The following is a 13,719-nucleotide window of genomic DNA, read 5'->3' on the forward strand; positions in this document are numbered from 1 at the left end:
TGGAGAATTATTGCATATATATTTATGCAATCCCGAACAAAAAATACTATAGTTAACTATAGTTTACTATAGTACATCAAAGTGTCAAAGTTTCTCAAAGTGTCAAAGTTTTCGCCAAAGATTTTCAAAGTGTCAAAGTTTTCGCCAAAGTTTTTCAAAGTGTCAAAGTTTTCTCCAAAGTTTATCAAAGTGTTATAGTTTTCGCCAAAGTTTTTCAAAGTGTCAAGATTTTCCCCCAAGTTTTTCAAAGTGTCGAAGTTTTTGTCAAAGTTTTTCAAAGTGTCAAAGTTATCACAGGGTTCTCCACAAGGGGCTTTACCATGGCGGCCCGCCATGGTTAACTTTATGTGCGCCATGGTTAAACAAGCTGCGCCTTGGTTAAAATCGGCTTCCGCCATGATTAAATTTAATAGCATTTCAAGCTAGACACTTACTTTTTTTTAATGACTTGATAAGTAAATTGAGTTTATACTACGACTGCCCAGCACCTTGCATGCCTAGAGGAAAGCGGACTGTGCTAAACAAACACGTCGTTAATCGGCGACTATGTCGTGAAGCCTGACAACCAATGAGAGTCAGTTAGCTGATCAGATTGAAAGTTTATTTTCCTGTACACATGTCAATAATTTTGGGGAACCTCAACCTGTTCACGACATGATTAGATATATAACGGGTTTATAGATATATAACGGGTTTATAAAAGATTACAATATCATGAGAATGATAATCGTCATGCATTCAATTCAAGAGTCTGTGCCAGAAATAAAATATTCTGTAAAAAATTCCTATTCCTCTTTATTTAATCAATTTCCCATACTCTGTTTTTTTTCAGCTTTTACTTTATCATCTTTAGATAAAATAAGCATATGACCTGCGTCTCAATCGCTGTCTTATTTTAGAGTTACTTCCCGTTGTTATGAAACCATTTGCGTGGCGCTATTTTTAGCACTAGACACATGTTGAACTTGAAGTAAACAAAACTGTTAATGCAATATGTAGAAAAGGAAACCGTTTAGATAAAAGGACACTGGTCCAAATGTTCCTTTGTGTCTTATCTTAAGAAATACTACCAATTCATCAGTTTATAGTCATATTGAAATAGATCATTTCATACAACAGACTATGATTCTTATAATTATGAATCTATTGCCAAGCTACATGTAACTGACTACCTGTATCAACTTTTTTTAAGTTCCTTCAGATTCCTTCTATTTACTACAGTTTTGGGCAAATTTACAGGATAATTATAAATCCTTTATATTTACATTTGCAAATGTTTTCCTTTATATAACACTACTGAAGGTAAGCGTTTTTATAACTTTATAAATACAGGTGCGGGGTCAAGAGGTCATAGATGTGCGTTTCGATAAACGTTCGACGTAATTTCGCTGTGACGTCTTAAAGGGTCGACGCGCGTTTAGTGGATAACAAACAAGCAGTTGGGTTTGAAAAATTAACGCTTTTCACACATTAAAAGTGACAATCAGGCAAATATAAAGTATTAGTAAGTCACAAATGTAAATATAAGTAATAAAGTATCATATTTTGAGTTTTATTGAGATGTAAAACGGGTTGGCACATGATCAAATCTTCCATAAAGCCAGGCTTTATTGGATTTAATCACGTGACCAACCCGTTTTTTTCAAAAAATGATTCCTTATTTCTTAATTAATTTAATTATAATTTTCTTTTAACTTTAAAAAGTGTTAATTATTTCACTGTTTTATGTTGCAGTGGGTAAGTATAAAAAGTGTAAAACCAATCATTGATTAATGAAGATTAGGAAGTCTAAGATGCATTAGTGTTTTCGTCCACATTTCGCCTTCGCGCAGCTTCCTCCATGGTTAAATTTTCGAATGTGGAGAACCTAGTATTACTATAGTAAATCAAAGTTTTCAAAGTTTCAAAGTTATCACTATAGTTAACTAAAGTAAACTATAGTTAACTATAGTATTTTTGTGTTAGGGATAAGCAGAAGATTGTTTCGTAAACAAGAAATAATAATTTCCATAGAAAATGCAAAGATAAAAAGTTAAATGATGTAAAAAAGTAGAAATCAATTATTATTATCGTATATTATACATTATACGTTGTCTGCAAATTCATACATTTATTAAACATAAAAGAATAGAATATATCTTTGCTCAATTAATCTTTTATTACTTATTAGATATTTTTACATGTATCTGTCATATGCAATTTCTAATGCAATTTAAAAAAAATATAAAAGGACGATAATCCACATATTTATATCACACATTTAATAAAAGCCTTCTTTAAAGTTTTTAATTTAACTTCTTATAAGTTCTTTTATTTATAAATTTAAAAGAAGAAACGTCATTTATCATTGATTTTAAAATTGAGTTTTATAAAGAAGTGATTTGTATGTATTAAAAACGTTCTAGAAAACGTTGCAATTTTATAAAGAATGTTCCGGATAATTAAACGAATTGATGATAGACAAAATGAAATCAGATAATATACAAAATATGAATGACTAGTTTAAGGTTTCATTTTTTTTCTTCAGTCTTCATTTGTCAGTTTATTCTTAAATCACTAGAGCGACTTTTGTGATGGCGTCTCAAATCTAACTTATTTTCCACAATAAATTGACATTTTAATAAAACAGGAATCTACGATTTTTGTTACACATGTCTCTGTAGATCAGGGTTATTTATTGCGTTCGCCATTTAAATGTATTGGTGTTCACATGCACTTGAATTAGAATAAACTTTGGTGCATTACAAGTACTCTGTCTTTCTAAAGGTTTACTGAAGCAGTTGTGAGCATTTTTATTGTTATCCGGGCTATGTCTACTGAAGTGAAATTTCATTATTTAGCACTTTTAATATCACCAATGCATAATATAAAGTAATTTTATATTATACATCGTATTATTATCCAAACGTTAAATTGATGGAAAAACTCAGTTTTGAAAATATTTTTTTATCTTCTGAAAAAGATAATGAACAGCAAATGGTTTTTACAAATTATTTACTTAAGTTACTAAGATATCAACAGCAGTGAAGGAGAAACTTGAAGTGTACTGGTTAATGACTATATAAGTAAATTTATGAGTTTGACTTTTATTAAAAAAAGAGCAGTTGTCAATGATATCAATGAGCCTGGATTTTCTTAAAAAGTTGAGGAATACATCAATTTCCAGTGGAATTTTCTTTCAGAAAACATACTCTGCCACCGTCGCCCGGAAAGATTTTGAGATATGTGATTTTTCATAGCAGTTTGCACATTATATCCAAAAATTAAAGTGGGAGACGGTGGCAGACTCTATGTTCTAAAGGAAAATTAGCGGAAAACGAGTTATTTTGAAGCTTTTCTCCATTAAACTTAAAAATATACCAAATAAATGACGTCATATTTCAAGAATGGCCCTTCTTCATGCCATATTCTTTAATAATTTATCATATTCATCTACTCATCTATTGTTAAAGCCAATTTTATAACTTTTTAAGAACATAAAATTTTAGGGCACAATAAAGCTCAAACTGTACCTTTTTCTTTATCGTGGGGAATTATTGTGTATAATTTTGAAAAGTCGTAAGTTTTTAGGCCGCTGATTTTGGTTATATCTTGTGATTTCAAATTGTCCATAAGTTCTTTGGAATTTTTATGTATCTACATCTGATTCACACCACTCCTTGAATGTATTGTTGCACACGAACACACGGCGGGTGTGACCGATCGATAGGGGATGCTCACTCCTCCATGGCACCTGATCCCACCTCTGATGTTTCGGAGGTCCGTGTTTGCTCTGCTCTTATTTTGTATATTGTTTAATGAAGTTTGAGATTGAATACTGTTCGTTATCTCCATATCCTTCTTACACAGTACTCTTTCCTTCACTAAGGTCAATATCTTAGTGAGAAGCAGTTTTCTTTGTACAGATATGGTTTTGCATTACTATTATTACAAACTGAAATTAATTACCCCGTGCTAATGTTAAACTTTTCACATTTTCATTAAGGCATATTTTCTAATTATTGACGCCACGTGGTGACCTCGTAGGGTAGTGCTTCCTGTAGTATAATTCACATTGAAGTCTACAGAATGATTATGCATAATGATAACAAAAGTTTTATCCACGACTTATCCATTTTTTAGTGTTAAATATTAATGTAATATTGCCGAATTCTGATCTGTGTGCTTCCTTAATAAATCTGCTTAGGCTCATCAATGTAAAATATACCAAACTTTTACACAATAACAATGTAAAACTAGTGCTAATTGTAACGGGGACCGTTACAGATGTTCCCCAAACGCTCCCCATCTCCCTTTTATTGCCATATTCCTTATAAGCTTCATTAAATAAGACAATCTTTATGCATTTGAGACTTTAACAACGTTTACCCAGATGGATACCAAGTTCATTCAAATTTTAGCATTGCACGCGTGCGCATGTTAATGCATGTGCGTAATGACCATATCATCTTGTTTACACAATCTATATACTTAAATTTACTAAATATTAAAGTATTTATTCCAAAAGTATTAAAAAATACGCTCATTCAAGTGTTTTTTTTTGATTTTACTAATTTCACGTGCACGCCCGTGCATACATGAGCATGGTGACATACCTTCTTGTAGAAGTCCATTACATCTATCTATGTTCTAAATCCCACTCCGTTTGGTTGAAAACCAAGGGAGTTACAGCTTATTAAAGTTTCAGCCAATCAGATTGCAGCGTACGTACACGCACGTGTATTGATGTGCTTGGTGATCATACCTTCTTGTAGAAGTCCATAATATTTATCTATGTTCCAAATCCCATCTTGTTTGGTTGAAAACTAAGGGAGTTATAGCTATTTAAAGTTTCAGCCAATCAGATTGCAGCGCACGTACACGCACGTGTATGGATGTGCATGGTGACCATACCTTCTTGTAGAAGTTTATTATATCTATCTATGTTCCAAATCCCATCCTGTTTGGTTGAAAACCTAGGGAGTTATAGCTATTTAAAGTTTCAGCCAATCAGATTGCAGCACACGTGCATGCACGTGTTTTCATGAAAATTGTTATATTTCATGGTGTAGGATATCCTAATGCATGGCTATGTTCAAAATTTCAAATAATTTCATCAAAAAACAAGAAAGATTTTGAGACTTTAGTTTCAACCAATCAGAGCAAAGCACACGTGCATGCGCGTGAGATCTTGCTATTTTGACCATGTCATATTATCTATGCTACTACTATATCCTTATATTGTGAGTTTCAAAGCATTTCATCAAAAAGGTAAAAATATACGCCTACATCAATTAAATCGGTCATTTCACGTGTTGCTCGTGCACGCTCTTGCAAGCACGTGCACACAAAATGGCATGTTGACAATGTCATCTTATTTACATTTATAATATGTCTATATATTATAAATATCAAAGCATTACATCGAAAAATGTAAAAGTTACGGCAATTTCAAGTATATTGGTGATTTCACGTGTTGCACGTGCGCGCTCTTGCAAGCACGTGCGCGCAAAATGACCTTCGTTCCGCAAATCTACATAACATGCCTACTTACCCTAAAAAGGTTTCCCCTTAATCGGATGTGTACTTTACAAGATCATTCGCGGACAAAATTTTCCCGAGAAGAAAAATAATAATAATAATAATAAGAAACAGAGTAAAAACAATATGTTCCCCAACTTCGTTTGGGGAACATAATTAATCATATACAATATATCGATAATAATTATATAATGGCACTAAAAGGTTTTACGGTGGTATTAATAGCCTATCTAAAATTCGTAATAATTTTCTATTAAATGATCAAATGCAATAAAATAGGCCATTTTTACCAAAATGACGTCATGTTGACAAGCTCAATGCGATCAGGGATTTCTTTATATAGTCTGCTGTTTGGGGTGTAGCTATGCATTGATAAGTTTTGTTGATGTTTATCATCCTTATACAGTCTAAATTGGCAAATTATTTAATTTCTGACTTTTATCAGGTGATGTCACAGTTAATATTTCCCGTATAAAAAGAAGACCCCGCCCTCTTTACGCAGCCTTAATAATTCTGCGTATCTTCACCCTATTTTAGAAGTCAAAAATCTTTATATAAATAAAAATGATGTCGGAATCCCTTTGAATCTAGCACAACGTCACGTTTATTCGTTAAAATATTTCATCAAAGTATACATAGACCAAAATTAAATCTATAACAAAATGTTAATAGAAAGGTGAATTTGTATGCTGTAAGTTCTTTTACACCTTTCGATTCCTATAGATTTATAGCACGGCATTTCTCTCAACACATAAATCATACAGGAAATCAAAGTGTTAAAATCCAAATCATAATGAATGGGTGAATGCCAATCTGTTATAAAGTTGACTAAATGAAAATATGTGTATTCTGAAATATGTTTTTTGTCAGTAATTTGAAATAGTTATGAGACTTATTTTTTGTTACTAAACGTTTGTAATCTTTTCATGGCGAAGATACGTACCTAGAACATCATTTCATCAAACATATTGAATGCAGTCACATCATGTCTTTGTCCAAGAGCTATACTTCTACACCAGAAACAACAAACACTGCTCGACTGGCGAGGCTTTTACTGGGTCCATGTACCGATGTGTTACGTGACATTCTAAAGTCTGAAGTAAAACCATCAGATTTGTCCAGAAAAGTTAAAGAATTCATAGATAACCTTCCAAATAGACAAAGAAATCCCCTCAACAAAACACAGTCCGAGATTATTTTCCCCAAACTACCAAAACAATACAGTGGTGATTATTCAGACTTAGACATATCTTTATTGTATTTACTTCTTCGCAATGTAAGTAAAATAGCACCACATTCTAAAGGTTGGGGAGAAATTCCGAATCCCGGAGACAGAAGTGTGGCAGCCAACATTGAAAGAATTCGCCTCATTAGAAACCAGTATTACGGACATTCAGCTGATCTGTCCCTATCTGAGTCAGAATTTAGACAAGAATGGTGGAACATCTGCGACATTGTAGTGGAACTAGAGGGACACCTTGGAGCCGCAACGGTTTATCAGGATGCAGTCAACATGATAAAAACCTGCTCCATGGACCCAGAGCAAGAGAAGAAATACATAGATTTACTTGGAGATATCAGAGAACTTCATACAACTGTGGATGATCTTAAAAGTAAGTAATTAAAAATCTTTGCGTCTTTTATCGCTTAATGATTCTTGCATTATTTTACTCAGAATATTTGGACGGATTCTTTTGAAAGATTTAAGATATAAATGATAATAATGCTCAATTAACAAATATAGAGATTGATTATTATCAGATGTTCAATAATCAAAATTATATAAATATAAAACAATTGATTTATTTAATTTATTACTTATTTTTTTCTTCAGGTAATATGCGGATTATGCAAAGAAATTTGGTGCTCCATGGTAATTATCTCATATTACTTGCATGTAACGATGATTTTATGAATGGAATGATCAAAACAGGAGATCCAGTTTGCCACAGATTTAATTTTTAATAAAACAAATAGTAATACTGATATTAAACGGCACATAAGTAATGCGTGGTAAATAAGATGTCATGAAATAGCAAAATGGAACTACATTGCTCAGGTTTTTAAAAAGGCGTTAATCATTCCCTTTGCACAATACATGTTATAATTAACCAAACTTATTGTCATCGGCTAATTATGAATTATTTGATGAATTAAAGAATTATCATCTTTTATTCTGAAATTTATTTTTTTGTAGATCCAAGACTTGCAAGACAGATAGGTACGATAATATAAAAATAACAAAAATATTAAATGAATGGTTGCAATTGCTTATCTCGTTTTAAAATATTACAGATATCTATTGGTACCAAGAGGCAATAGAAATCAGTATGTTAGTGATGCATGTCTGCTTTATTTATGGGAAAATTCTAGGTCTTAAAGGTCTAGATCAGATTCAGTACGGCCTTATAGCCTTAAGGTAGGATTCTTCTCTGGTTTCTGACTAGATGAAACATTCAAAGTATATTTGCTTATATGTCTTATATATTGAGGTGTAAGGAATTTAAAAGACCATATTTTTCTTTCCTCATCACAATTGTACCACTTTAAATAGAAATGATAAACTGCATTTGAAAACTAGCAGGGACTATATTTTGGCGGAATGGTGGCGTATGAAAATATCTTCTTTTCTGCCTCTCAAAATTATAATAGAACAATGAATTTAGTTTAAATTTTTACACAATCGAAGTCTTGGAGAAACTTTCAAATGTAAGTTAGATTAATAATGAGGGACTAAACTTTCAAAATATATCAAATAAATATGATTTTTCAAACAAACTAGAACTTTATTAGCTTTTGAACGCTTCCTATCAAAGTGCAGATTTGAGCCAAAAATCCATAAAAAGTATTTTTTCTCTCTTAGTAAACGATCAAAACCTTTTGTTTTTGTATCATTTTGTACATTTATAAGACTACTTTATTATATGTTTTTATGCAAAAAGAACTATCATTAAACTTTAGAAATAGAAGTAGGTACCGTATGATTGGCAACATTTATTTTTTATTCTTAATGTCAAGGAAAAAGATAATGACCTTGAACTGACCTTGCCTCTAATATAAAACGGTCAAATTTTATTTCACTGATACTATCACTATCACTTACTGGTATTGTCTTCTTGATTCTGTGAAAATTTCATTAATTTTTAAATATTAGAAATATGAGAAGAATCCTACCTTAACAGCTTAAAGGAATAAATTAATATCCGTTTTCCCCTTTATTCATATACTTATTGAAAACTATCGAGTATTTATTTCTGTCAGTATTTGTGACATTAAGAAAATTTATTCACCAGTGATTATTTGTGTCAATTCTGATAAATTTATTCTTAGATGCTTGTAACACAATTAAATTGATATGTAAAGTATAAATGGAACTATATTCTGAAAATCGTATTAGTAAGATATATTTCCTTAATCATCAATCAAAGCTTTTTTTTCATATACGAAGGGGACAAAACAAAATTTGCTGATATAATTTTCTTATCATATACAATATTGTATCTCTAGTCCAATACAATACACAATATCGTAAATGTAGTCCAAATTGATTAATTTCTCTTTCAAGCTCAGACACACTGGAGTTCCAGCTACAATACCATTTTGCACTTTCTATTGGGCATAACACTGTTAATTAATCGGTAAACAAATTTTGAAATCTTAGAAACAGTAAGACTATGTTCTTTAAAGATAACTATTTTTTTTTTTTCAGAAACAACTAAGAAAATGATACAAAAACATTATGAAGCTGTTAGTCATCTATTCGTGAAAACTCGTTCGTATGTAAGAGCGAAGGAACTGTTGGACAATAACGGTTATGTCGTCATCAAGGGAAACCCCGGGACTGGAAAAACCACGATCGCCAAGATGTTGATGAAAGAATTGATGGATGAGGGGAATTCTCCTCTTCAGCTTTACAAGTTCACAGACTTGTATGAAAGCATATCACCGGATGATAATATAGTGGTATTTATTGACAATTTATTTGGAGAGTTTACTTTATACAACGATGACGTTCACGAATGTAAAGCTAGAGCAGATATGACAAAGGTTTTAATTGAAAAAGATATTGATAATAAATCTAACAGATTGATATTTACACTTCGAAATGATATATATCAGGAATGTATACAAAACGAGTGCGATAACGATTTTTTGATGTCGTCCCTGGTTGACCTATCAAGCAAGGAAAATGCATTGCTCATGGACGAGATCCTGCAGCTATCAGAAAAGTATGAACTATCTGAATACATAAAAGACAAAAAGCTCATCTATAAAATATCTGAAATGCCACTTGCTATAGGGTTTCCACAATGTTGTAAATTGGCAAGAGGCAATGAAAATTTTAAACAAAACGTTATTGCATTTTTACCAAATGCAATGACGTTTATGAGAGACTACTTCAAAACCTTATTGAAAAAAAGAACTGCAAAAACCGCTGTTTTAGTGTATCTTCTTCTGAAAGGAGGAAAAGTAGAAGTCGAATTAATTCATAATCCCCGACTGGATTTAGAGCTGAAGCGCGACTCCTTAGAATTTGCAGGTCTGCAAAACTCGCATGTTAACGATTTCCAAGACAATATTTTGTGTTTTGAAGGTTTTTTAATAACTCATGACATGATAGAAAATATTTATAAGTTTGCCCATAGTTCAGTACAAGAATCTATTTTCAGTGTCTTGTTTATATCAAATCCTGAAAAAATGATCCAAATGTGTTTTCCGTCCTTACTTATGACATTGACCACATGTAAAAACCCCAAAAGTACACAAGTCTACATAGAACAAGGATTGTTTAAATATGTTGCCCGCCGCATTGCAAATATTATTGAAGAAGGCTATGTAATTGGATATTCTTCCATATCATCACTGGATTTATGGAATGATTCGAACTTCCATGAGCACGTATTACAATCTGAAGAATGCACTTCAAAGTTTAAAACATGTCATGATAAAAAGGGAGATTCAATGATAGTGCATTTTTCGAAGGTAGGGAATAAGCGGTGGGTTGAATATTTACTTCCACATTCAGACAAAAGAACAAAATACAGATCACTCAACGCCGCTTGCTCAAAAAATCAACCCGATATTGTTAATCTCATTTTGTCATCAGATGTGGAATGTGATCTTCAAACGTGTTTTAATGCTGTACAAAGTGGCAATATAGAGTTATTGCTCCGAGTTTGTGAACTTGTTGATCTTCACCAGATTTCATCTTCTTTACACCCAGTCTGGAAAAATATAAAGCATAGTTTACTCCAGGAAATCTGCTTTATGCAACAAACACAATTAATGGAACAAGTTCTATCAAAGTATCCATTCCTTGTAGATATAAAAAATGAGCAAGGTTCCAATGTATTACAGTCTGCAGCAAATTCTGGAGATAAAAATGCATTCAATCTTCTATTAAAGTTTGGCTGTGATCCATATGAAAAAGATCGAGACAATGGTCACACGGTTCTTACTTGTGCTTGTCAGGATGGTAGGCTTAACATGGTCAAATATCTTGTTGAGACATATCCCGCATTACTCCAGGAACACACAGATATTCGTGGAAAAAGTCTTTTGCATTGGGCAGCTTTCAGTGGGAATATAGATATGTTTGAATATATGCTAAACCTCTTTGAGAATGAAAATATATTACATATATCAAGTGACAATAAACCAAAGGAATATAAATCAGATAATACGGGTGAATCTATCCTGCATGCTGCATGCAAAAATGGACATTTTGATATGTGTAAATATCTGTTAAACAGATACCCACAATTACTGAATGTTAGTGACAATGATGGTAAAAATATTCTCCATTACACAGCCCTAGGTGGCAACATATATCTTTTTAAGTACTTAATTGAGAATTATCCCCATCTATTAGACGTCAAAGACAAATCTAGAAACACAGTGTTGCATGATGCAGCCTGGGGAGGCAATGTTCAAATAGTAAAACTATTGATTGAGAAAAAATTAGACATCAATGCCCTACAGGGAAAGGGTGAAACAATTTTACATCAGTGCTGTCGTTCTGGTAAAATGGAGATGTGTGAGTTTTTGGTTAATCATTATCCTGATTTATTGGAGATAAAGGACAGTAGAGGATTGACAGCGTTACATTCAGCTTGCTGTGAGAGAGGGATTGTGGAAATTGTGATTTTTCTGATTGAAAAAGGGATCGACATTAATAACTTGTCAAATAATGGCAAAGGTGTTCTGCATATAGCTTGTCTCAATGGGAAGTTTGGAGTTTGTGAGTACTTAGTTGAGAATTATCCTCATATGTTAGATGTGAGGGACAAATCTAGTAACACAGTGTTGCACGATGCAGCTTGGGGAGGCAATGTCCAAATAGTAAAACTATTGATTGAAAAAAAGATGGACATCAATGCCCTACAAGGAGATGGTGAAACAATTTTACATCTATGCTGTCGCTCGGGTAACATGGAGATGTGTGAGCATTTGGTCAATCGTTTTCCAGATTTATTAACGATATGGGACAATGACGAGTGGACAGCGTTACATTCAGCTTGTAATGGAGGAAGTGTTGAAATTGTTTCTTTCCTTATAGAAAAAGGGATGGATTTCAATGCCTTATCAAAAAATGGTAAAACTATCTTGCATATAGCCTGTCTCAATGGGAAGTTTGAAGTTTGTGTGTACTTAGTTGAGAAATATCCCCATCTATTAGACTTCAAAGATAAATCTAGTAACTCAGTATTGCATGATGCAGCCTGGGTAGGCAATGTTGAATTAGTAAAACTGTTGATTGAGAAAAAGATGGACATCAATGCCCTACAGGGAGATGGTGAAACAATTTTACATCTATGCTGTCGTTCTGGTGAAATGGAGATGTGTGAGCATTTGGTCAATCATTTTCCAGATTTATTGGTGATAAAGGACACTGAAGGGATGACAGTATTACATTCAGCTTGTAGGGGAGGAAGTGTTGAAATCGTGACTTTTCTGATAGAAAATGGATTGGACTTAAATGCCGTGTCAAGTGATGGAAAAAATATTCTGCATCTAGCTTGTCTCAGTGAGAAGTTTGAAGTTTGTGAGTTTTTAGTTGAGATCTGTCCCCATTTATTAGATCTAGGGGACAGTTGTGGTAAGACAGTGTTGCACGATGCAGCCTGGGGAGGCAATGTTAAAATAGTAAAACTATTAATTGAGAAATATATGGACATTTATACACTACTGGATGATTGTGAAACAATTTTACATCAATGCCGTCGTTCTGGTAAAATTGAGATGTGTGAATATTTGATGGATCATTTTTCAGATTTATTGTCGATAAGGGACAACTATGGATGGACAGAATCGCAAAAAATGAATATAAAACTTTTTTAATTTACCAGGGGGCAAACTTCAATTCTTTGTGAAATGGTGTTGAAATTATAAATTGTTTGTCTGAATGATATACATGAAGTTTGTTCGTATTATTAAAAACAACACTCATACTTTATAAACGTCAAGGATGATCAAGGTAAATCATTTTAAATACATTACATAAATTACGTCTTGGCATGAAGACAGCTATGATTCAATGGTACAAAAAAGTCTCAGAAAACTGAATTTGCATCTTTTGCTAATGTTTATGAAAGAAATACCGAGAGACATTCTTCAAGAACGCGTTTCCCCAAAATTAAACAGATAAAAATGGTTTAAGAATATTTCAGTCACATTGTATATGGGTCCTTTTCTCTCCTCATGCATTCTGTAAACAGAAAAAAAAACATAATGTGTATATTGTAGATATCAATAATTTATGAATCGAATGTTGAGAATCTTTCGTAGAGATCTTATTTGCTTAACATGGTAAACATGTAAGTTGATTTTCTACTCTCCCCATGCATGTATAAGAAAAAAATATTCATTTCTAAGAGACGAAGAAAGCGAAAAGTGATTAACTTTTTCAATGCAATATGCAAAACAAATCAGGATTAAGAACATGGACCCCTGAAAACACAAGCTTAATTAGATGCATAATTGATGATAGAAGCAAGATAATCCTGAATCGTGGTAATTTTTCATGTCACTTTTTCATGCTGTTTTTTTTAACGGTCTTTGTATATTATATTTATCTTTCCATAGTTCATGTACATTTTTACTGTAAAGATTTTTATAAATTACATTTATCGGTTTACTTCTTTACTAGCATTATATAAATTTTGCAGAGATACTTGCATTAATCACAATTTTTGAGTG

The 13,719-nt window shown here is 32.5% G+C and overlaps 1 protein-coding gene across 1 annotated transcript; it reads left to right on the top strand.

The window, feature by feature from the left end:
• Positions 1–6,444: 6,444 nt before the first annotated feature.
• LOC134239871 (serine/threonine-protein phosphatase 6 regulatory ankyrin repeat subunit B-like) lies at positions 6,445–13,719 on the top strand. The gene is made up of 4 exons (XM_062721999.1): positions 6,445–7,133; positions 7,355–7,393; positions 7,718–7,741; positions 9,230–13,719. The coding sequence occupies exons 1-4, from the start codon at positions 6,506–6,508 to the stop codon at positions 12,859–12,861; spliced, it is 4,323 nt and encodes a 1,440-aa protein (XP_062577983.1). The 5' UTR covers positions 6,445–6,505; the 3' UTR covers positions 12,862–13,719.

This window comes from Saccostrea cucullata, unplaced genomic scaffold (assembly GCF_032062105.1).
Source record: "Saccostrea cucullata isolate Sc308-1 unplaced genomic scaffold, CSIRO_AGI_Scuc_v1 ctg2309, whole genome shotgun sequence".
In the NCBI taxonomy this organism is placed as follows: Eukaryota; Metazoa; Mollusca; class Bivalvia; order Ostreida; family Ostreidae; genus Saccostrea; species Saccostrea cuccullata.